General features: G+C 39.8%; 3 protein-coding genes across 4 annotated transcripts in view; all 3 read left to right on the plus strand.

Moving 5' to 3' along the window:
• kif19 (kinesin family member 19) overlaps positions 1-1,830 on the plus strand; it is a 33,627-nt gene extending 31,797 nt beyond the window's left edge. Inside the window, exon 20 of the mRNA XM_072373903.1 lies at positions 842-1,830. Coding sequence (XP_072230004.1) covers positions 842-969 — 128 coding nt within the window. The 3' untranslated portion in view covers positions 970-1,830. The remainder of the gene's footprint in view (positions 1-841) is intronic.
• A 2,735-nt stretch (positions 1,831-4,565) lies between these two features.
• On the plus strand, positions 4,566-9,541 carry LOC140278624 (uncharacterized). Of its 2 annotated transcripts, XM_072373672.1 has the most exons (6): positions 4,566-4,691; positions 6,209-6,341; positions 6,443-6,863; positions 7,135-7,335; positions 7,424-7,553; positions 7,645-9,541. In XM_072373672.1, the coding sequence occupies exons 3-6, from the start codon at positions 6,470-6,472 to the stop codon at positions 8,114-8,116; spliced, it is 1,197 nt and encodes a 398-aa protein (XP_072229773.1). In that variant the 5' UTR covers positions 4,566-4,691; positions 6,209-6,341; positions 6,443-6,469; the 3' UTR covers positions 8,117-9,541. The 2 variants fall into 2 exon arrangements, with proteins under 2 accessions (XP_072229773.1, XP_072229774.1); XM_072373673.1 differs by lacking the exon at positions 6,209-6,341.
• Positions 9,542-10,106: 565 nt separating this feature from the next.
• On the plus strand, positions 10,107-15,490 carry LOC140278625 (rap1 GTPase-GDP dissociation stimulator 1). Its single transcript, XM_072373674.1, has 5 exons — positions 10,107-10,273; positions 12,518-12,625; positions 13,247-13,369; positions 13,555-13,680; positions 14,568-15,490. The coding sequence occupies exons 1-5, from the start codon at positions 10,180-10,182 to the stop codon at positions 15,038-15,040; spliced, it is 924 nt and encodes a 307-aa protein (XP_072229775.1). The 5' UTR covers positions 10,107-10,179; the 3' UTR covers positions 15,041-15,490.
• The last annotated feature ends 6,583 nt before the right edge of the window (positions 15,491-22,073 follow it).

A 22,073-nucleotide genomic window follows, 5' to 3' on the forward strand; every position in this document is an offset into this window, starting at 1 on the left:
GAGGAGATGTCTGCACTGTCAGAAAGTGCACGCCCCTCCTCTGTCTTAAATACAGTGAGTTGGTGGTAAATGAGCTTGTTAAGGATCGATGCATCAAACAGAAAATTAGATCATGTCGTAACTTTGAATGTCCAACAAGGACAGCCCTGTTTAAAGGAGCAACTTGTGCACTGTGGTCTGGATAGGTTGGTATTTCTGAGATAAGAATATGGCAAAATTGACAGTAAAACTAAACTAAAACTTCAAGACTCAGTGGCACCATCTTTCAAGCATATGGACAAACCTTCAAAAAAACATGTAAACTAATAAGCTTTATTTATTTATAAGGAATCAGATTGTGGTCTCAGCCTGTTTTCTAGCTAATAGCTCACAACTGTAGTCATCTACAGGTATCTATTAACAAAAAAAACCCAGATGCCTTGACATCTGATGATGCTCGACTGTTTTTCTCTGTTCTCACGAATAATAAGTGGATGACGATATCCCTGCAGGTTTCATGATGTGTATATTGATATCTTGCTTCACACACACCTCTCCTCCAGCTGATGCTGCGCAACAACTGTGCCTCCCCTGCACAGCCACCACAGGCATGTCAGATGTTTCTGAACTGCAAGGCTCAAAGCTTTGTAAAGTGATTCATTTAAATACTTTCCTCCCCAAGTTTTGTGCCCTGAGAGGGAAACTCCCATAGATGCAAATGCAACAGATCACTCTGTGTACGCTGGGCCTTTTGCTAAATACCATCAGAAATTACACCAAAGTTTGCGCTGACTCCAAGAGGCTTAAAATGTTAGTAGATATGATCTCTATTTTAAATTAGTCTTATTTTCTTTCCCTATAGGCTTAAATGCTGAGGGCTCCACAGCCAACATGAATAACCTGAAGCGAGGACCTCAGCTCCGGCAGCCCCAGCCCCTCCTCTACGTGACCACGGCGGGCACCGGGGCTCAGCGTACACGCAGACACTGAGCCCAGCACCAGCTGATCCCGAAAGAGAGCCCTCTTCCAATCGCATCCCCCTTAAAATAAACACTGAAGCCCTCAGTGACATGAGGCCAGATTACGAGACAGAGTCTACGGCGCTAATCTACGATGCCAACGCAGGCCTCCCGCTGTTCAATCTTAGTTGTGAGCACTGAGGGATGGCAGCAACCGTCCAGCTCCCAGAAATCTACTACAGAAGACAAAGATTGGCAGACGTACAGCGCGTGTTCGTTCCTGTCAAGTGTTTTGACTTTAACCTGCTGTTGTGCTGAATTACTTGTTTCATCAAGTCAGGATGATGTCGAGCTCAATGTGAACGCCAGAGTGTACTACTGTTTGTTCTTTGTGAGTGTATGTGGTTTCTGTAACTTCCAGTGGTCACTATGAAGCCCTGAGACTATATAAATAGGGGATGCGTAAGGGACTCGGCCTCAGTGGGTTGTTGTATATAAGAACTGAGGGAAAAGGCAAAAGGAAGTAGAGAAAATACACGCTAACAACAATGTGAATGCAGCCTATTGAGCTGTGGCCTACAGTCTAAACATGTCAGCACAAATGTTTCTTGTAGTGAGACTTTTGCGATGTGGCACACTGGTATTTGTGGACTTTCTTCTCTGATGAGTTTGATTTATTGTGCACTTGTGGATTCGATGCTGTATTCCCGCACTTCCCAGGTCTCTGCCTTTCCACACCACAAATTCACCTTTTAAAAGTCACGTTTGTGTAGTTTTTTCCAGATTCATTGGGTCACGTTTTTCATTATTTGACTGTTGCCTTTTCTTTTATGATGTTGACATTGCTTTCATAATTACTACTTTCTATTGTTTTATTTTGTATTTTTTTTTTTTTTTGTACCCAAATAAATTTGAACGATTGTATAAAATGTCTTATTTTCCAGTCTACTGGGAGGGACGTTGTGCTGTGTTTTTGTAGGAGAACGCACAATAAATTCTGGTAATTTTCATCATCATAGACGAGACCATAAAGTTGCACAATGGTACAACTATGCTGAAAAAAAAAAGTTTTTCTACGAGCAACAGCTGAACCTTCAGGAACCAAAGACGATGATACTTCTGTACCAAGTAATATTATGAAATAACATATTCTTATCTATGTTATTTACAGTATTTCCCATTTTCTTATGATAGAAAAAAATGTAGTTTGAAATGAAAATGCAGGGCTTGCAGTGCTTTAATACGTTAAAGGTGGAATGGCATCTGCAAGCCTCAACAGGCATCTCTTATCCAAACTTTACAGGTGCAAGCAGTTAAGACAGTCAAGACAATGATGCTCGTTTACCACCCAGAGACTCATGCTCTGCTGCTGCAGAGCCAGTGAAGCTGCAGAGTGGAGTAACAGCTTTCTGTGCCCAATTTAAAACACATCAAAGCGACAATAACGTTGGAAAAAAGGAATATCTTTTATGAATAAATAGTCTCAAGAGCATGCAAAATTAATACATGAAAGCTGTTCTTGTACTGAAGTTGCAGCTTCAGATATACTATCAATTACTACAAAACAGCGAAAAGAGGTGATGATTTGTTGTCTGTGAACGTAACACGGCTGTTGTAAAGGAACTGAAAGCAATTGTACAACAACCATCCCATCCAAACAAATATATATGTAGCACACAAAGACAGTTATTGACATTATATCAGCTTAAACAATGTAAATAATATAAAACATTTTTTTAAATTATTATCATCATTCATAGACGTTACATGCGCCCCCTCTGCTGGTTCTGATGGGTAAATGCATGTATTTCCACAGGCCATCTTGTCTTCCTCCCCCAGGTGTTTCTGGTCCAGTCGATTGAAGCAAACTAATAAAGAGGGGAAGGCAGCTCAGCTCCATTTCTGTCCTCCCCTCTGATTGTGTCTCCAAACACAGTTTCTCTGATCTGATTGTTGTTGCTTGTTTTTAGTGATTGGTCAGGCAGTCTTTCTGTGGATTTATCTCCTTTAGATTAAGGTAGATCAGACGTTAAGAGGGAGGGTGCACACATCCGTCCTTATGTGAGTTGTCCTGAGTGATATCTCTTATTTTTGGTCATTATGACCTGCTTATTGTTTTTTTTTCTTTGAAGTAATGCTGATTAAACCTTAACTTCTTCTGTTTTTTTCAATGATAAGGAATGATTCTTTGCTGCAACCACTCAAGTCTTTTGGTTGTGTAATGTTGATATGAAATGGCTCAACAAGAAAAAAATTAATAAATGAATGATGGGTTAGCAAAAAAAAACCTTAGATAAGTGCCAAACAAAATGAAGGATGGACAGGGATTTTCAAAACATCGCTCTCCTCAGGAGATATTTTCACTCCATCTAATATGCTTGCAAAGCTCAAAACAGATTTTTCTGATCAAAATGATGAAGCATGAGTAGAAATCTGTTTTCCACCTTGAATCTACGAGTGGATAATCCAAGCAGGCCCTCCGTCATAGCTGACTTATTTCACTTTTAACATAATTGATAGATGTCACTTCGAGCAACCGAGGAGTGTGACGTTTGGGTCCTAGACAAATTGAGTCCATACGCTTGGACTGAAAATCAGTTTGGCTTAAAACAGCAAATGCAGAGCTTATGACATATGAGTTACCCCCGAGTGTCTGAATGAAAGATTCTTTTAATTCTGACAGTGCCCCAAAGACAATCTGTATAGATGATTCCAAAGGACCCCTAAACCTGACAAAGAAAATGGCTAAAAGTGTTTTTGTTTATATACTCCTACAAGTCTGAATAGGTAGTTTTTGTTTGCCTCTTTAGCTGCTGCTTCTCCCCTGAGGTTTTAAGGACTTCTGGTTTGTTTTGGTTCTCTGTGTCCTCATTTAAAAATTGAAAAGTATTAACGCATATCTAGTAGAAATTCAAAGATCTGAATGATTCGAATTTAAAATGATGCAAATGGTATGAAATACACATTTTATCGGCCATTCAGATAAAGAATCTACAGTAATTAACAAGACAAGCTTATCTATGAGTAAAAATGGCCAGCAGTGATAGTTTATCTTTGCCAAACAGAAAAAAAGGTCTGAATAATTATGTTGAATAATGGCATCCGTTTTAATGCAACCGCAAAAGTGAGTAGGCTGCTGGTCCATCGCAGGGACATCATAATAAAAAACAAACTGTCGCTAGGAATAGATTGGAAACCAAACATGATCTGACATGTTATATTAAAAAAAATGCCCACTAGATGATGGACAGTGGTAACAGGTGAGCAGGGAATGACTGCACTATCCAAGCAGCTGTACGTTGCAACAATAACCTTTTCTCCTGTGAGCCCTTGCGTTTAGTTGTACCAAAGGGGAGGCACTAGTTAAGTACTTAAGTACTTTTTAAAAAAAAATAATATTAGTATACGCATATTGCTTTTATGGATTATGGAACCGATCTATTGTCAATAACATCTCCTAAAATCAGTGAGAAATGAAAAGCAGTCAAATTATTAAATAAAAGACTTCAGAAACGGAAATGCCGCCCATCGTTTCTTACCAACTGTAACCCTGTCCAATGAAAACGCGCTTGTTGACTGATTGACGTGTCCGTCGACCAATGAGAGGCGGGATTACTATTCCTTCTGTAGGGTTTGTATGGCTGATTTGCAACCCGCCGAAGCATCAGCAGAGAAGAAGAGAAAATGTCGCTCGCCTCGACTCGGACCGTTCTAGGATCAGTGTTCTTGTAAGAAAAAATAGACGGCATTTCGGTGAGTGGGACAGCCGTCACCAGTTGCATCTAAAGTTAGAGTTTAAGTGCATTCGTTGAATCGTGATATGTCCCGCTGCTGTCGGCTCCAGTTTAACGTTGCAGGCCTGCTGGACAGAAAACATTAGCAGTAATGGCTAGCAGCCATGATGTATGTTAGTTACGTTGAATACAGCTGTTTTGATCAAATTTACGTCTTTTTAGCTTAAAGTTCAGGAGGGGGAGGGGGGTACAACTGAAGCTACAACTATCAGTCTACAGCTTGGTTAACTCTGTGTCCAGAATTTTAGACACAATATTATACAACTGGCTTTTGGCGTTATATTTTAGAAGTTACTTGTTTGCGCCTCGGAAATGTTGACTGGGACACTGGCGCGAGACTTAAAACCGTATGATCACGCAGTCGCTGACGTCACATGTATTCGCCAGCCTCTCACAGTTGTCTTTAAATAACTTCATCACTTGGGACAGGCACAGTTGATTTGTTTAACCGGAAATATACAGCTGTCCCCTCATTCGCCTTCAGGTACAAGCGTTTCTTCTCGGGTCAGCCGAGCTGAGACAGACCGCACCGCTCGTAGCAGCTGTGGTACCTCATTCCTGGATGAACCTATGTTGTATGTTAGGGCTGTTAGTTTTTTATTTGCACGTGTTTTTCCATGCAAACAGCACCAAACAATGTGGGATTTAGAGCATTTGTGCTCTAAATCAGACATTTAAATAATGAATGCAGCATCCACCATTTCCAATGCAACTTCGCCCTGTTCATCCTGAACGAGTTTGGAACGAGACCATTGGCAGTTTTTCTGGATCTCTCCCAATCTTGAAAGAACCAATCCTGCCACTGACCTTTTATCTTTTAACCTATTTCAGAGTGAAATTAACATCTATATGATGTGCTTTCCAGTCTCGTCTTGCTTCTCTTTGGCATCAAATTCCAAATATTATTAACTCCAATTTTAATATTTGATATGTTGTCTCTGTTCAGTTTTCCTCTAAGGTTTAGATTATTTGCTAATCATTCCTTTCTGCTTTTGCATACAGCCTAAACAACAATATAGCTAATTTGGAAACTGTATTTTAGGTAATCGGTTCAATTTCTGTACAAAATATTCCTGAGACAAAGTTGGCAGATACAAATCAATAGATTTAACCTGATAATACTGAAATATCTCAACACAATGGGCAAGAAAAGCACTAAAGGACATGCATGACTGAAAAAACAAAAAATAGAAAAAAAAATAGATTGTACTGTGGGATCTCTGTTTTTCCAACAACACCCAAGTGTTTTCCATGTCGATTACTAAAAATAATAGAGGTCAACGTCACTTTACTTATTCAACAACACGTGGCATGCCAAATAAATATGGTTTATACAGAAATATCCCCATCAAGGGTTCCGTTTGAGTATTGTTACAAATATACTGTCACCTGTGCAAACTGTCTTAAGTTAAGGCTAAAACAAAACAACACAAACCACAATTACTAACCACTTTTCCTGTTTTTTTTCTTTTTCAGATGAAATTTTAGCTGTGGGGTTGCCATGAGTGCTCATAAACATCATGAAAGTGGATAAAAGTCACATCTTGTAACATTTCTTTTGAGGACTTAACTAGAAGAGAGGGAGTCGGCTTATTGCCCCATTCATCAGGTCAGCTTTATCCATTACCACTTGTGAAAGTGTTGGACTGTATTTGCAAGCCTCAGAGTTAGCCTTAACTGATAATTGTACTCCTTTTTCTTCTCCTGCAGCTTGAAAGGTAACATTTGGGCAGAGACATGGACCCGTCCACTCAGGTGGTGGGTCTGGATGCGCAGGGGAACATGCTCTTCACAGTGGTAAAGCCAGTTATGGGCATTTTTCAGATGTCTTCAGAGCAAGGCAGCAGTGTATCACAAGGGGGCATGACCCTGCACGGTTTAACTGAAAACACATTAGTCCTGCCTCAGGAACAGGATCAGGCTCCGTTAGACCAGAACCAGATGGAAATGAATAACATTCAGCATCATATTCAGCCTCAAATGCAGGTTTCTGCCTCAGTCCAAAGTGAGGATGTGTCACAGAATCAGGAGCTTCCACAAAACTCGACCGCGAACCCAGAGTCCACGAGCCACATGCCGTTTGCAGAGGTTTCGTCACTCCTGGATCCCAACATGAAAGGATCTAAGGCTCGTAAGTGGCCAGTTCTTTGTAAAAATCACACCATCAGTGCAAACTGAGGTTACTGCAGCACGTTCTATGAATTAAAGTCCATGTAAAATGCAAATGTGTATTCTGCTCTCCTGAATTTCAAGCTTTTGAGTTCAGTTTTTCTGTCACTTTGGTTTGCTGGTAGATAAAACTGTTTTACTTCAACAAATTGCCTTTTCGGATTCAATCACATGCTGTTAAATCCCAACCTCGCGGTGCTAATTTATCTCCTCCTGTCTTTCTCCATCTTCAGGGAAATATCTCATCTCTTATGATGAAATTAAAAGGCGCCTGCAGGCCCCAGAGAAGATGTCTCTGCGCTCTCTGGCGGCGTACACTCGGGTCAGCAGAGGCCCAGCCAGCAAGAAAACACTTCTGGAGTCGCTGAATGTCCTTGGCCTCACGCCAAGCACAACTACCTCCGTTTCCTCCTCGTTCTCCAAACTCACTGAAGGTGACCTGTGTGTGGGTGCAGAGCAGTGCTACATTTGAGAGTATGTAGAAGATTTTAGAAGACTTTAAATTTGACTCTTTCATTTTAGGCGACACCAGAGCTCTGTGTGAAGACATGAAAGATTTTGCACACGATTACGTCGACTACAGCAACATGGCTAAACAGCTCATCCCCGAGACGAACACAGTTCAGCACTGGTCCAAAATTATTGAAACTAAGTACGAATGTCCATACGATAGGTCTTGTGTTTATCAGAATCAACATAATGAATTAACAGCCCCCCTCCCTATTCTTTTTTTTTTCTCCCAGAAACCATCTTGAGGACATGAGAAAATGCTTCAAGGATCCGGTTAACAGCGGAGCGTTTGACAATGTCACTCATGGCCTCGGCCTTGGAATGTTGGACGTTGCACTGGACATGATCGTTATGGTGATCGAGCAGCAGATTCGCATCCTGTCTGGCGCGGCGGCATCAGACCCAGTTGACTCGGGGCCGTCTTTGCGTCGCATCCGCAGGCGGCACCGCAAAATCCGCTCGGCTGACAACGAGAAGCTTCACAAGATGTCTGGAGGGGTGAAAGAGCAAGGAAAGATCGTTTCCAAAGGCAAGGTCCGAGCCAGAGCCAGGAAGAAAATACGGCCAGAAACCGGAGCCTCTGGTCCTGTTGAGACCCAAGCAGAGCAGAGCAAACCAGATGATGTGGAGAATAACGTCCTCACCCTGGTCTCTGTGGGTTATGAGGCCGTTTCTAGTGGTCTCAGTTCAGCTGGAACTGTTTAACAACTGGTCACATGACTGTTGTAAAGACTAGGTAACAGTCCTATTCAAAAGAAAACCCAGTCATCCAGCTCAGGAGGTCTGGCCTGAGCTCCTACGAGAGAAACAACACAAGCTGCCGTATCATGGCAACATTCCTAATTCCTTCCCGTGGCCCTACCACCAGGACTTTTGTCATAGTTGTTGGTAGGGTAGGTGTGCCTTTTTCCTTTAAAAATGAAGGAGTAGTGGTAACTTACTTCTGCAAAACGGAGAGGTAAGGCCAAGTGTGAAAACTGGGATCGGGCCTTAAGTCTTGGAGAGGAAGTTAAAGGAATAGTTTGACATTTTCTTTACTTTCTTGCAGCATGTAGCTGCAAACAGCCACGTGTTTGTTGATCTTTTGTTTTGAGCATTAACAAAGTGTTTCTTTTGCATTGAGCTTGTATAAGTTATTTTGACTTGGAAATTATGTGTTGAAACACAAATCCCAGTACAACAGCAATCTTACACGATGTCGGTCCTCCACAGAAAGAACAGAAAGCTAAACTTACTTACCTGAAATATATCACACACACACACTGTGCTGCAGAAATACATTTCCTGCTGACCCTGCTGTCTCCAACAGCCAATCAGAGTGAGCTCCATCTCTCAGGACAGTTACATGCACAGTTGAGTTGAGCTACACTTATTCCCAGAATACAAGCACAGCAACGGACTCAAGTTATTGACTGAAGTGTGTCCAATGCTGCGGACTGTGAGTACACATTGAAGACTTTCTGCCGCTTCGAACTTTCTTGGTGTGAGATCATCGTACACGGAAGCAGAGCTAAACTCCCTGCGCAGACATCGTCTTTAAGTTACTGATGATGCTGCAGTTATGAAACCAGGATTTTATTAGAGCAGAGAGACCACGAGTTGACACGTCGTGTTAAGGAGCTGATTTTCTGACGCATTAAGCCATCACTTTCCATCAGTTTATGTACAAAAACCGAAATGGTAAAAACAACAAGCTGCACAACAGGTTGGTTCACAAGGCTTTACACTTTTTCTTTTTTTTTCTACCCTTTCCCATTCGTTACGCTAAGCTAAGCTAACCTGCTACATGACACACGTGTGGTGTCGATATTGTTCTCCAAGTGGCAGCAAACTGCATTTCTGAAAATGTCAAACTATTCCTTTAAGCCAATAAGTTTTTTTTCTTTCTTTTTTAATAGCAGTAAAAGTAGATATAATGTCTTCATGCTGTTTTCAGAAAAAAAAGAAGAAGAAGAAATGGAGATCAGGATTATGTATGGATTTGCCGATGGTACGGGGTCTCTTGTTCTTCTGTTTTATTTATTGTTTTAGATCTCGAGTTCTGAAAATGATTTTTCTGTTTGCTGTTTTTACTACAATAAGAGTAGAATCAAATATAAATATATATACTTTGTTTCGAAGGAAAAATAAACCAGCTCAGAAATACTGACACGGTGTGTGTATGTATATGTTCCTGTTAATGAAATGTTTTAAAGGAGTCAAGCTGAATTATAAAGTGCGTTCTTGACTGGGTGAACCCACCTGTGTAGATGCCAGATCCCCATCTGCCCATGTTGTTGTTTTGGCTCAGACGTTCTAGAAGCAGAAAGGCATCATGGGAGATTTTATGGCGGTAGGAATACACTCAGCAGAGTCAGCCAAGTGTTAATACCTTAATTGTGCACACGCGCACACACACATGGCTGTTGGATGAGGGCGCAGCTTTAGTGAGGATTTTCTCTGTAATAACCCAGAGAGGGAGGAGATAGCCAACTGGATCAAAAAGAAGAGGAGCGAGACGAGACGTAAACTGAAAAAGAGAAGAAGTAGACTTTCATTTTGCACAAAACAACGCCGAAAGGCGGCATGAAATGCAGCAGCTCCATTAAAGTGAAGTTCAGGTTGAGGTAGGGGCCCTAAAAGCCACAGCTAATGACTCCAAAGGGCAGTGCTGAAAGGGGAAAAAAGGAGGGCAGTTTCATTAAGTGCTGCGTGTTGTGGGAGACTTGTGGGAGTCAAACTGAGAAAGTTTCACCATCAGCGGTTCGGAGACGGCAGGACTGAGCAGAATGGGGCACCCTAATGTGCCACTCTCCTACAAACACGCTCGAGCCCACAGAGATAAACGCATATCCAGTCGACTGCAGCCCAGCACGCCAAACGGTGAGTGGAACAGTGGGGATGGCTGATGACTGTGAAGTTAACTGTCGGTACGTGTTGGACCTTAAATGTTGGCTTCGATGTTAATGCGCTTCAGATAACCCGAACACTTTGCATGTTCAAAGATAATTCTTTACTGCTGAGTAGCTTAATTAGTCAAGTTAAAGGGTAATCGGCATGTTGGAAAACACTGTATTTTTCCAGTTTGCGACCATTGAAGACGTGCAAACCAGCATTTCCCCCCTTTACAACACAATAAGATGGATATATCAGTGTTTATGGACAAGTAGCGTTTTTTCATAATTTGCAATATATGTTTCTATCGTTCCAGGCATCCATTGTTGCCCTGATATTCATGCAGAAACTACAGAAGCAGAATTATCAGAATTGACTGACCTATGTAAACATTGCAGTGATAGTCAATCTGCTGTTTTTGGTAGTTTAAATGATCAGTTTAGATTATGTGGTATTGCACTAAAATGACTTCACAGCTGTACGTCTTAACTTAAAGGAAAGCTCCAAGTGCTTTTTAACTAGTCCCTTTTTTCCAGCTTAGGTAAATCACGAATGGTGACTAATTAAATATTTTGGAATAGATCCAATATGGTAGCAGGAAAAAATCAACAACCGATCAACAATCACCAAAATCAATTCAGGTGAAAGCACTTCTGATTTAAATGGACAGAAGTAAAAGCTTTTTCAATACGTTTGTGCGACTGTGTGAAAATTATGGCTAGCTATGTTACATATGGCCAAAAACACTTGTCTCACAGATCATGTTTGCAATTACCATTTTGACCATTCTGCCTGCAATCCGTCCAATAGGAGAGGAGTCAGAGTGCTTTCCCTTGAATAAAAATATAATTCCAAGAACGGCGGCTGCAGGCAGAGCAGAAGTAATTTCAGCTAAACATTTGGTGACCCGACATCCGTACAGGGTCAGTTGTCGGTCTGTTCAGTTAATCACATGCTAAGAGCTGGAAAAATAGCCCCCGGGTTTAATAACACACACATTTTCCTTTGAATTAATGTCACATCTGAAGCCAGATCTGTCGAACACAACAGCACAATGAACAATTGTTTTGAATATTTTCTTTGACTATTTCTGCTCATGGTAATGGTCTGCTTGAAGTAAACGTTTGACAAATGCTGGTCACACATGACTAGACCATTGTTCTACCACTTAGTGCGTTTGATAGAGAACATGAAGGCAACCCTATGGTGCCTCACAGTTGTGTGTATGTCCTAATAAGAGTTAATAAGAAGCTGATCACTTCCATTTTAAGACACGGACTCATTCAGAACTACTTCAGAAGACTATAACTATGCATAACTTAAACCTTTCTCTGTACCAGGCTACGTTACTTCCTGTATATATAGGAGCTGATTAGATTTTTGGAGCCAGGTCCAATGGCTGCTAAACATTAACATGATCTGCAATGGTAGCTTTTAGTTTAGGGTACCCCTGTGTTTAAATTCAGCTGCTAATATGGTTCTAAAGTGTAGACTTCCTCTTACATGCACAGTACCACAAAGACCTCACACTTAATGAAAATACTGGTTATTTGGATCTAAACCAGAAGCTAAGGTTGCCAATAATGACCATGCTTCAAATTATTTTGTAATACTGTTATCTCAAGATCACAAGTTCAAATGATCCCATTATCTTGAGATAACAAAGCTTGTTTGTAGTGATCAAGTTAATTGTATTGTAATTACCAGAAAACATACAGGCTTCATTGGAGAAGCTGCTGGTTGAAGCAGAGAAGTTGGATTTGGTCAACATTTGACTGCTGCAAATAAGATTTTGCATTTATACTCCCTGTGTAGTTACACGCACAACTGTGTGATCAAATCAACCACCAGTCACTCGATTTCTCGAGACAATGAGGCAAATTTAACCCATCTTTGTAGTCTTGATGAAATCAGTTAACTCGTCATCAGAAAACAATGGCATTAATATCCGTCACAGGCATTGGCTTCCGTAAGAAAGAAGATAGGCTAACATCTGGATTTAGAAGGTGTTGAACTAAAATGTGCTTGTATACTTTTCAGCTTATCTTCTGCTTAAAGTGTAGTTCTTATGTAGCCCACATCAGCTGTACTGCTGTAATAGTCCCTGCATGTGAGCTGAACAACTGTTAGAGTGAAACTCATATTCCCTATGCCCCCATACAGCATCCATGCCACCTAACCTTTTATTTGTCACCTTTTCTTGACTCATTTATCTTTTTTGTCTCTCATCAGACAACTTGAACAATGCACTGGGCGCTATCAGAGTCCTTGGTGTGGAGCTGATTGAAGACGAACTGAAACCCCATCTGAACACAGTGCTGGCAAACATCAAGGAGAGGAGTGAGTTAATTTGGTTGCACTCTTTAACACTTTAAGATAATCACTTCGAAGAGGAGTTTATTTTAAGTCGTGCTATTCCTTAAGGATCAGCTATCACACTGTGTAAAATAAATCAGAGCTTAGAATAGATTAGGTTTATTTTTACTATCACAACACGCATTTCATATTAAATTAATCTGATTGCACAAACCGCTTATCTAATCCATGCATTAGCATCTATATCATGATAGTTCTCAATCTAAAGATAACACTTATTGCAAAACCACATCAATTAGGAATAAGGGTTCAGAGCCTGCAGAGGGATGACAGTATTTCAGTAGACGTTAAGCTGTATCTGTGCCTCGCAACGCGAAAGCAACAGGAGCAGAGATAAATAAGGGTCAGCGAGATTGCATGCAGCGTGTTGCTAAACCACACTAAAAGACTCCATTCTGCTCAAAGATTAAAGATACTTAACAGCCACAGCTTGATAAATGTTCAGTTCACACAATCTCATCTCTAAAGACAAAATATTCTGCTTTTGGCCTCATAAAATGATTCTGATATGTTAGATTGTTTAGTGATAACGATCGTATTGGTTAGAATATTGAGGTTTTTCTTTTTTCTTTTCTTTTCGTCCAGAGAAAGGCGCTGCTGAGCAGGTAGTGATCAGTGGGATCCTGCCCATCCTGGCCCTATCGCTGAGGAGCAGAGGGCCTCTGACCCTGCTGACGGCAAAACTGGTGGCTGAGCTTGCCAAAGAATGTAGGTTATTCGCATAGATCCAGATGCCGTTTATTATTCATTATTGAAGTGTTAAATATCAGTCACCGAATGATCGTTGATAGGACCTAAAGATTATGTTTGCTTCAAGAGATTTTAGTCCACTTCTTCACTCTTTGCTGTGCATTTTTCTGAACATTTATGGAGTTTTTCCTGTTTTCCGTCAGCTGTGGTTCGTAAAGGTTTCGGTGACGCAGGCTTGGTTACGGCGCTGCTGTCGCTCCTGACCAGTACAAATGAAGAGCTGCTCATTCATGCTGCAAGAGCCATCTCACGCATGTCCTATGACAGCTGTAAGTCACGTGAAATATTTAAAACACCACCAGTGTCACCTGTAGTTAACAGGAGTTTACTACTCCCAATTCCCCCTGACTGTGTTTGATTCTTACTTAGATGTGAGGAAGAAAAAACCCTCCACTGGAGGAAGTTCTTGTTTCTAAGGAGACTTGTTGCATGTTAGAGGGATTGGAAACACCTAATTGCATCTGACCTGGCAAAGATTAAAACAATGTGACACAGCAGCTATTTTGCCTCTAAGCTGGCAAACTGTTAACTCACATAATTGACTGGCATCTTTCCAGATATGATATAAAATCCAAGATTTCCACAGGAGTTGTTGTTTTTACTTAGGATAGTTCTTTCTTTTACAAATCAACAACCACAGCCAATACTGCTACCGTCTGGTGACGTTACGCTGTGTATTTGCTTCAGATCAGTCAGTGGAAATGTATCAGATTCACAGTTTAGACACGATTTAATCTGGAAATCCTCTCTGAATTTCACAAGCTCTGAGATCAGACCAAATCGTTTCTGTGTCATAATGCACCGCTCTGCCTTATTTGGGGGAGTAAAACAGAACTTAGAAATAAGACATAATTGTTGTTTTTCCTTGGAAAAACGTGGGTAAAGATAAAAAAGCTGAGTTTGTGCAGATGGGATTCATTCCCATTGTGTTTAGTTTATAGAAGACGAGCCACATTCTTTTTGCAGTCGGAGCGTTCAGGGTGTATTTAGAATGTTGAAATTAGAGAACAGTCTAAATATTATTAAGAAAGCTAGTACTTCTCTTGGCCCCGTTTGTTTCCTTCCCATTAAAGCTGAGTGATGTTTATGAACATAAATCAAGTGCTTATTATTTAACTAAAGGTCAATGTGGAAATACTTCTTTTGTCCTCTTCAGCTAAGCAGCAGGAACTGTTACTAAGGCGAGGCGCAGTGCCTCGTCTTGTTGCCATCCTGCTCCGATTTCCAGATAAGGAGGACCTGGAGGAGGTCTGCCTTCAGGCCCTCTGTAACCTCAGTGGCATGGGAGTGGCAGAGGAGGCTGGAATGATTTGGGAGAGAGGAGCGCCCGTGAGGCCTGGGGAGTCTGTGTTTCACGGCATTTCTCCTCACACCTGTGGTTTTGCCTCCTTTGTGACTCTGGTCCGTGTCTCTCAGTGGGGACCAGGTCAGTACGAAGTCAGCATAGAGGATTTCCAGCGCTGCTCGTCCTCCTTCTGGAACCTTCACGGGAACAAACGGGAAACGCGTTGGTTCCCATTCTTCAGTTCGGGCAGCTGTTCAAATTTTTTTAAGGGGATTAAATTCTCTACGAGGAATGTTCCTCGGACGAGGAGTCTGAAGACTCGTGTGTTCCATACTTTCTTATGACAGCTTAAAAAAGAAACATGGTGGCCTGAATTAACTGGACTAAGAAAAATTAACACAACAGCTATAAAAATGTGTTTCATTTAGAGTCCGATCTCAGAACTGGGACTGACATCACAACCATTATGTTCCATTACAGCTATTCAGAAGGTGGATTTTGTTCAATAACCAGGATCTTAGCAGCACAGGTTGATTACAACAAAAAAAATGGTGTTTTAGACGAACACAGTAGCAATATGTTCTCAGTGTTAACAAAGGGCAGTTAGACAGTACTATGTGTGCAGTTGATTTAATGAGATGCACATAGACTGAAGCATCACTGTAGCTTTCGCCACTTTCTATGTGTGGTGCAGCCACACGTTAGAAATGTTACTCGAGACTTCCTTGTTTACATCATAAACCTGGACATGCACAGATGTCTCTTCACCGTTCCTGCTGATTTGAACCCATTTAGATTTTTGGGAGTCAAATTTACACCAAAGTTTTAATCAGACAAAAATGGATTTGGTCTTCATGGTTATAGTTCATCTGTGACAGTCCAGACAATTAGTAGACACAGTTTATAATGCTGTTTACCTTTTGAGGACTAATTCAACCTGGGAAAAATAAAAATATTACAAATCACAGGGGGAAAAAAAAATCCCATTTCTATACACTGTAACACGATGCCCATGCAGCTGATTTATTCACAAGTGCTTGAAATATTAAGAATGTTCTTTTGTACAGCACATGGATTTAATTTTTGACCTCATTCAACATTACCCTACTTTTAATCTAGAGATGTGTTTTAAAAGCACTTTTAATGCCTGAATAAAAGATCTTTTATGTTTATTTTGTGTGTGTGTGTGTGGGGGGGTTATAACAGGGTGTTATAATGAGAAACTACAACATTCAAAAGAATACTCTCTATTTGTTCTATTTCACATTGTTTTACACGTATACTCTTTTAATCCACCAAGACACATATTGCTTTGTCTTAATGGATTTGAAATTATCTAATAAAAGCAGCAAACACTTTCACTGTGAGTCACTTACCCCAAGCCCTTTAACTGGGATGACAGGGATGCAGCATTACTTAGAAGAGAGGCCAAGCTGAGAGGCCAGAAATGATGCCTGCTGACAGCTGTAGATCTCTGTGATGTTTGGCTGCTTGGGTCCTACAATTAATCTAATGCACAAGATTTGAAAGGACAGTTTTGGAAAAAAAAAAAACTTTTACCTGTAGAAACCAGTTGCTTCGCCGTTCTTGGTCTAGATTTATGACTACAAGATAAAAGTTGTTTGTTGACGTAACCAGTCAATTTCTAAGTGCTGCACTCGTTAGCACTCTAAGGTAGGGTAGAAAAGGAGCACAAGGGAGCTAGGTGAAAAGTCACATCTTAAGGATTTTCTCACCTTTAAATGTATTTTTTTCTCAAGGGGAAATGACTGGCCTGCAGGGAAGCTGGTTGCCCTGGTCTCACATTTGTTGCACAAAACAGAGACCCCACTCACCTTAATAGGATGGCAAAATCATAAATAATTTCAGACAAAATGACAAAAAGTGTGATCAGTAACAGCCATGTATCACACATGCAGATATGGCCTCATTTGTGTCCTTTCTCACAACCCCCTTTCAGACTTCAAAGTGGCTTTAATCAGCATGTGAAACCTCTCAGAACCAGACTAATTGTCAATTTACCACTAGATGGCATACGTGTACTTTGGAGTAAACTGTTTAATTCTGTGTCCATTGCAAATATCAAATAAATGTAAAGCTAATTCAGGCCGTTGCACACAAGCCTACAGACACAGACTGGATTTAATACTTATACGCATCTCAGTGGATGGTCAGATTTATTTATGCAGATTTATTTGGTCTTGTGTCTCAAAGTGATATGACAAAAATTTGCGATAGTATCTAAGTTACAGCCGTTGCCACTTTACTGTAAGTCTGTAAAGGCAATATAGAGATATACACAAGCTTTCCCTCAGTCTCAATATACCTCCTATTCCTCCTCATCTAATTGCTTCTCTTATTGGTTCCATCCCGCCTCAGGTGTCCAAACGTAGGGGCATGTCCTCTAATCAATCCTAACTTTATTACTCTGGGAACCACTTAAATATTTGATGTGAGATGAGATGGGGCTTTGGAATTATTTACTGGTAGACACGAGGTGCACACATCTGCTCATCATTAACTTGATTGTCCAGTGAACTTTTCAGGTGAGAGAAAAACATTTACACAAGAAAACAGCATGAGGCATTAATGAGTAAGTCATTAATGCCTTTGTCTTAATCAGACCAAAAATGTTTTGTTTTTTTACCTCTGTGACAAGAGAGAATCTTCACTCTTGTCAAAAATAGTGGCAAGAGCAGGTCAGAGAGGATTTTATTTAATGGCAGCTGAGTGCTGTTATTACCCAGGCAGTCAGCATGCTGTTTTAAAGTGTTTTTGGCCAGTGTTCACACACTGCAGCTTGAGAAAGGGGTTAGATAATAAACAAAAATTATAGATTGTTGCAATAATTTTGAAGAGTGGAAAGTTCTGTTTTTTAGACTGCTGACAAAACATTTTAAAGTGGAAAAGCTAACCTGCACCACGGCTCTGTTCAAACTTTCCACATGTTCACCATGTAGTGAGTCAGCCATTTTGTTGTGCCACTCAAAATTTTAACTGAAACTTTTCATTCACTATTTAGTAAACGCATCATATGGTACATCCAAAGTAGTGTGAGCAGCTGTGCACTCCACCAGTCAACCTACCCTCATGCTGTCATCGAGCTGACGGGGAATGCTAACTCTAGCTAGACCGTGCTAATCATTAACATCTCAGTATTGAAATCTTTTTTTACCTGTTGAGATTAGCCTGATTAGGAAATAATAATCTTCAGGGGAAGGTGGCTTGTTTCCCTTTCTGTCTTAGCCCCTGAATTTGAGAAAACATTTGTAAATATGTGCAGGAGCCATATTTGCAGCCAGGTATTCAGCTGTCTTATTCGAACACATGCAATTGCTTTTCTTAGGTAAAATTGATTAATTACTGGTATACTGAAGATTATTATAAAGTCATGGCTGCAGTCAGTGCTTGTGTAGGTGAATATAAAACAATCCCCCTCAAAAAAACATGCCATATTGTGACATGAGGTTTTATCTCAGTGGTGCGAAGTGAGAAGTTAATTACAATATGTTCTCAACCAAAAACAATAGGCTTCTGCCAACCCATTCCCTCAGATATGGTGTGTGCTTATGATGATCCGAACACAGACACCCTCACACACACACATGCTCAAGACTAGCCTAAGATGGCTAGAGAAATGTGTGGCATATCCAGTTTCAGTAAAAGTACACTAAGTGGCTACAGCTGGTAAATACTGAATTCTACAGATGAAAAAAAAAAGATTTTATTTCTATGTTTTCATTTATTTATTGAGAACTGCTGGTCTCTCTCCTGGCTTCCGTCTGGGCTAAAATATATACCTTATTCGGGTATTTTTAGGGAGAAAATTTAAACAGGAAAGGCATTTCTCTCATCTGAACAAAATTTTCTGCTCAACATGCTTAACGAGTTGAGCAGTAGACTAGAGGAGGCAAAAAAAAAATAGGTCAATGAAAAATTGTAGGATTGGGGAGAAAAACACTGGCTGTAATGGTCAGAAATCCCTCGGGAGTAGGATAAGGAAAACAGCATGGCTCTACAAGACACAAGAGAACTGCTAACAGAGTGCTGTCTCTGCAGAGAAAAACACCTATCTACATCTACTGGGCCAGAAGACATGACGAAGAGGGATAACTTCCATGTAAGACCACATACTCTGATACTGAAAAAATGTCTGTGTTATATAGTTAGTTCAGAATCTAATCCAACAGTAGTTGCTGAAGGTCATAAGTACATGGTAGCAGAAAAACATTCTTCATATTTGATCGCTAGGTTTTGTATTGTGATTATTTGCCTAAGTAACAGTAGAGTGCACCACCTCATAAGATGTTGGTTGATTTTTTAAAAAATATTAGTTATAGAAAGACATCTCAGCAACACAAGCTGAGTTTTCCATCTAGTTGTTAACAAGATGTGTAAATGTTGCTGAAAAGGAAAAGTTAATCAGGAGTCATTTGAATGGTTTTCAGCAAGGCTGCTATAGGCTTCGTATTGTCATCACTAATGGTAGATGTAGCTTTTACTCTCATTTTATATTTGAATATTACACATTTTAGTGTTATTTCATGTTGGCTGAAGGTGACATGAAACAAAGTCTGTTCTCAGGCAATAATATATAAAATAAAAATAAAATTCTCTTTTATTTATTTAATTATTAATTTATTTAATTATTATACAGCATAGGATAAACACTGTAAAAGTTGCCTCATTGCTTCACCGCTATTAAGCTATACTTTTATTTTTCTAGGTGTTTCCTTACTCTTCGCACAAACATCTAATGTGTCACACACATAAATTGTTTAATCAATAGCTCCACTTCCACTCTGTGATGGGAGACGCAGGCAGTGTGCATATATTACGTTTAATATAAAACTTATTAATAATGCATGATGTATTTTGCATTCGATGCCCTCAAACCCAGATAACACAGCTGAAGACTGTTTTATTGCTTGTCTTTGCAAATTAGTCATTTAAACTTTAATCCACTTGTTTCCAGTAGAAACAATTCCGTGTATTGCATTATTATTTCACCATGCTCATAATTACAGCTTTTGTCATTTCTTTATTGGGGTCTTGGTTACTCTTGATGTGCAGCACTTTAAAAAAAAAATAATACCAGCCTCCTTTATATTTGACTCAAAGCACACATTTTATCAAACAACAATCTACAAAATACAATATAATGGCAAATATAGAGATACAAGTGAGGCAGTAATTTCACAAACACCATTTTCAGACACAAGTACGGACATATCAGCTGAGACACAGACAGAAATAGAACATGCAGCAGGGGCTTCATTTATCCACAAAATAACTAATCACTATAATAGATCCTTTGGGGTTGGCATCCTATCTTTGCACACAGAAGTTGATGCACAGACTTTGTCGGTAAAAAAAAAAAAACTGAACCAAATTATCATTTATGAGCCTTGTCGATGACAACTCAGAGATCCATGATTACCATAACCAAATCAATTTCTCTGTCAATACTGCTTTCAGGCAGATTCAAAAGCATGTAATATTTCATTTATTTTTGGACAGTTGTTGTTCTCAGAACTTTTGGAAAGAGTTCAACCTTGTGGGGGGCGTGACATCAACAGTCGGTCTCACAAGTCTTTAAAGCAACCGATGTTTTCCACTATTTTCTCTGAGGTGATAAAAGTAATGGCTAGATGGGCTGGTACCGATGCTGCTCTTTTTTTTTTAATAAGGCTTATCTACAGACTTTCTTCAGCAACATCTATCGTCTTGTTTAATGACTGCTAAAGTGACTAAAGAAAAAAAATATTGTGTCAAAAAACATTGTCAAAAAGGAACAAGAATAGGTACAAAAAAAGAAAGGAGGTGAGATTTTTCTTCTAAAGGATTTTGAATACAGAAATAAAGAAAACCCCAAGATAAATGGCATGTTGAATGAAGAAAATGCGCTAATTAAACGATAGTAACTTCACACTCAAGACTGGTTGCCAATGTTGTGAACAATTAAAAGTGAAATGAGATGTCAAATATTATTAATCCGGGAGAGTTCCAAGCTTTACTGGCTCATATTTCAAAGAATATTTATGAAGGTTCTTATTAACGTGACCAAAGCTGGTGTGTAATGACTGTTTGGAGGGAGTCATTTTCATTGGTGCGATCATCCTGATATAATGTGATTTGTTTTCAGCAAAAGAGAGCTTTATCACAGTGAGACTTTCCAAATGAAGTTTTACCAATTGATTTATCTACATTTAAATATGTAAATATCTGTGAGCAAGAGAAAAGGTTTTAGTACTGGAACTTTTCTGGTTTCTGTTTGTAGTCGTCAGTCATCTGATGAGAGCTTTGTTTTTTATTGCCTTTTTTATATTACTCAGCAAACAAACAACGGCCGGTACACGAAACAGGAAAATATCACAATGCAAAATCTTGTAGTCTCACAAAAAAGTTTAATGGTCTACGGTTCCTTATGTTGGCCCTTATTAGGTTCTCATACTGGCTTGCATGTTTGTGTCCGTCCTAGTTTTATTGTATCAAAATGTTTGTCAAGATTTAGTTTTCTATTCAGAGTCCAGCCTTACTTTTTTTTGTTGTATTTGCTCTGTTTTGCATTTTGCTTCCTATACAGTATTTTACATAGTCATAGTCACTCTTCTTCTTCCCCTTTCAATGTAATTCTTCACTATTTGACTGCAAAAACAGTTAAGGATAAGAGCTGAAAGTACATAGATTGATTTGATGGTTAGACCTACAAAAAAACACATTATTCGGTTGACATATTGTGCTATTCATGGGCCATGACTCGCTTAATGTAATAGGCACACTGCCCCACAAAAAACAACAGTCTGAAAACCCAACAAAATTTTAACCTATGGAGTGTTTGGCCTACTATGTTTCAGGCATGTGGACAAATGTACCTGTTCAACATTTTATGGTGAGATGAGGCTATACTGCTTTATCTGCCATAGAAATCTCTCGGTGTAATTTATTCAATACTTTTAGTGTTAAAGTATTTCATAGAGATGTTATTTTATTTCATTCCAACAAATGGAGAAATTCAGATGCCAAAACTTTAATGCCATCATGACAAACTTGATAACTTTACAGGAAATGACATTGAGCCTAACTCGATGTAGCAGTGAAAACAACAAATTGATATCGCATCCACTCTCAGCCAAATGTGTTCACACCTGTGGTTGCCCTGTCAAAGTGTGAAGGTGCTCCGGGTCATGACAAGCAGATGTTAACCCCAGCACCAAAAAGCCTAGCACACCCCAGACAGCTTATTTTTACTGAGGGATGTCAGAGAGCAGAATGGTCGTTTCAAACACTGACTCCTTCACCTCTATTTTTGTACCCACATCACAAGCAAAGGCAGCACAGATGTAGCTCTCTCCAGCTGCTTTGAGCGACAGAATA

The sequence above is a fragment of the Leuresthes tenuis genome, unplaced genomic scaffold, assembly GCF_036924035.1.
Source record: "Leuresthes tenuis unplaced genomic scaffold, fLeuTen1.0.hap1 SCAF_20, whole genome shotgun sequence".
NCBI lineage: Eukaryota > Metazoa > Chordata > Actinopteri > Atheriniformes > Atherinopsidae > Leuresthes > Leuresthes tenuis.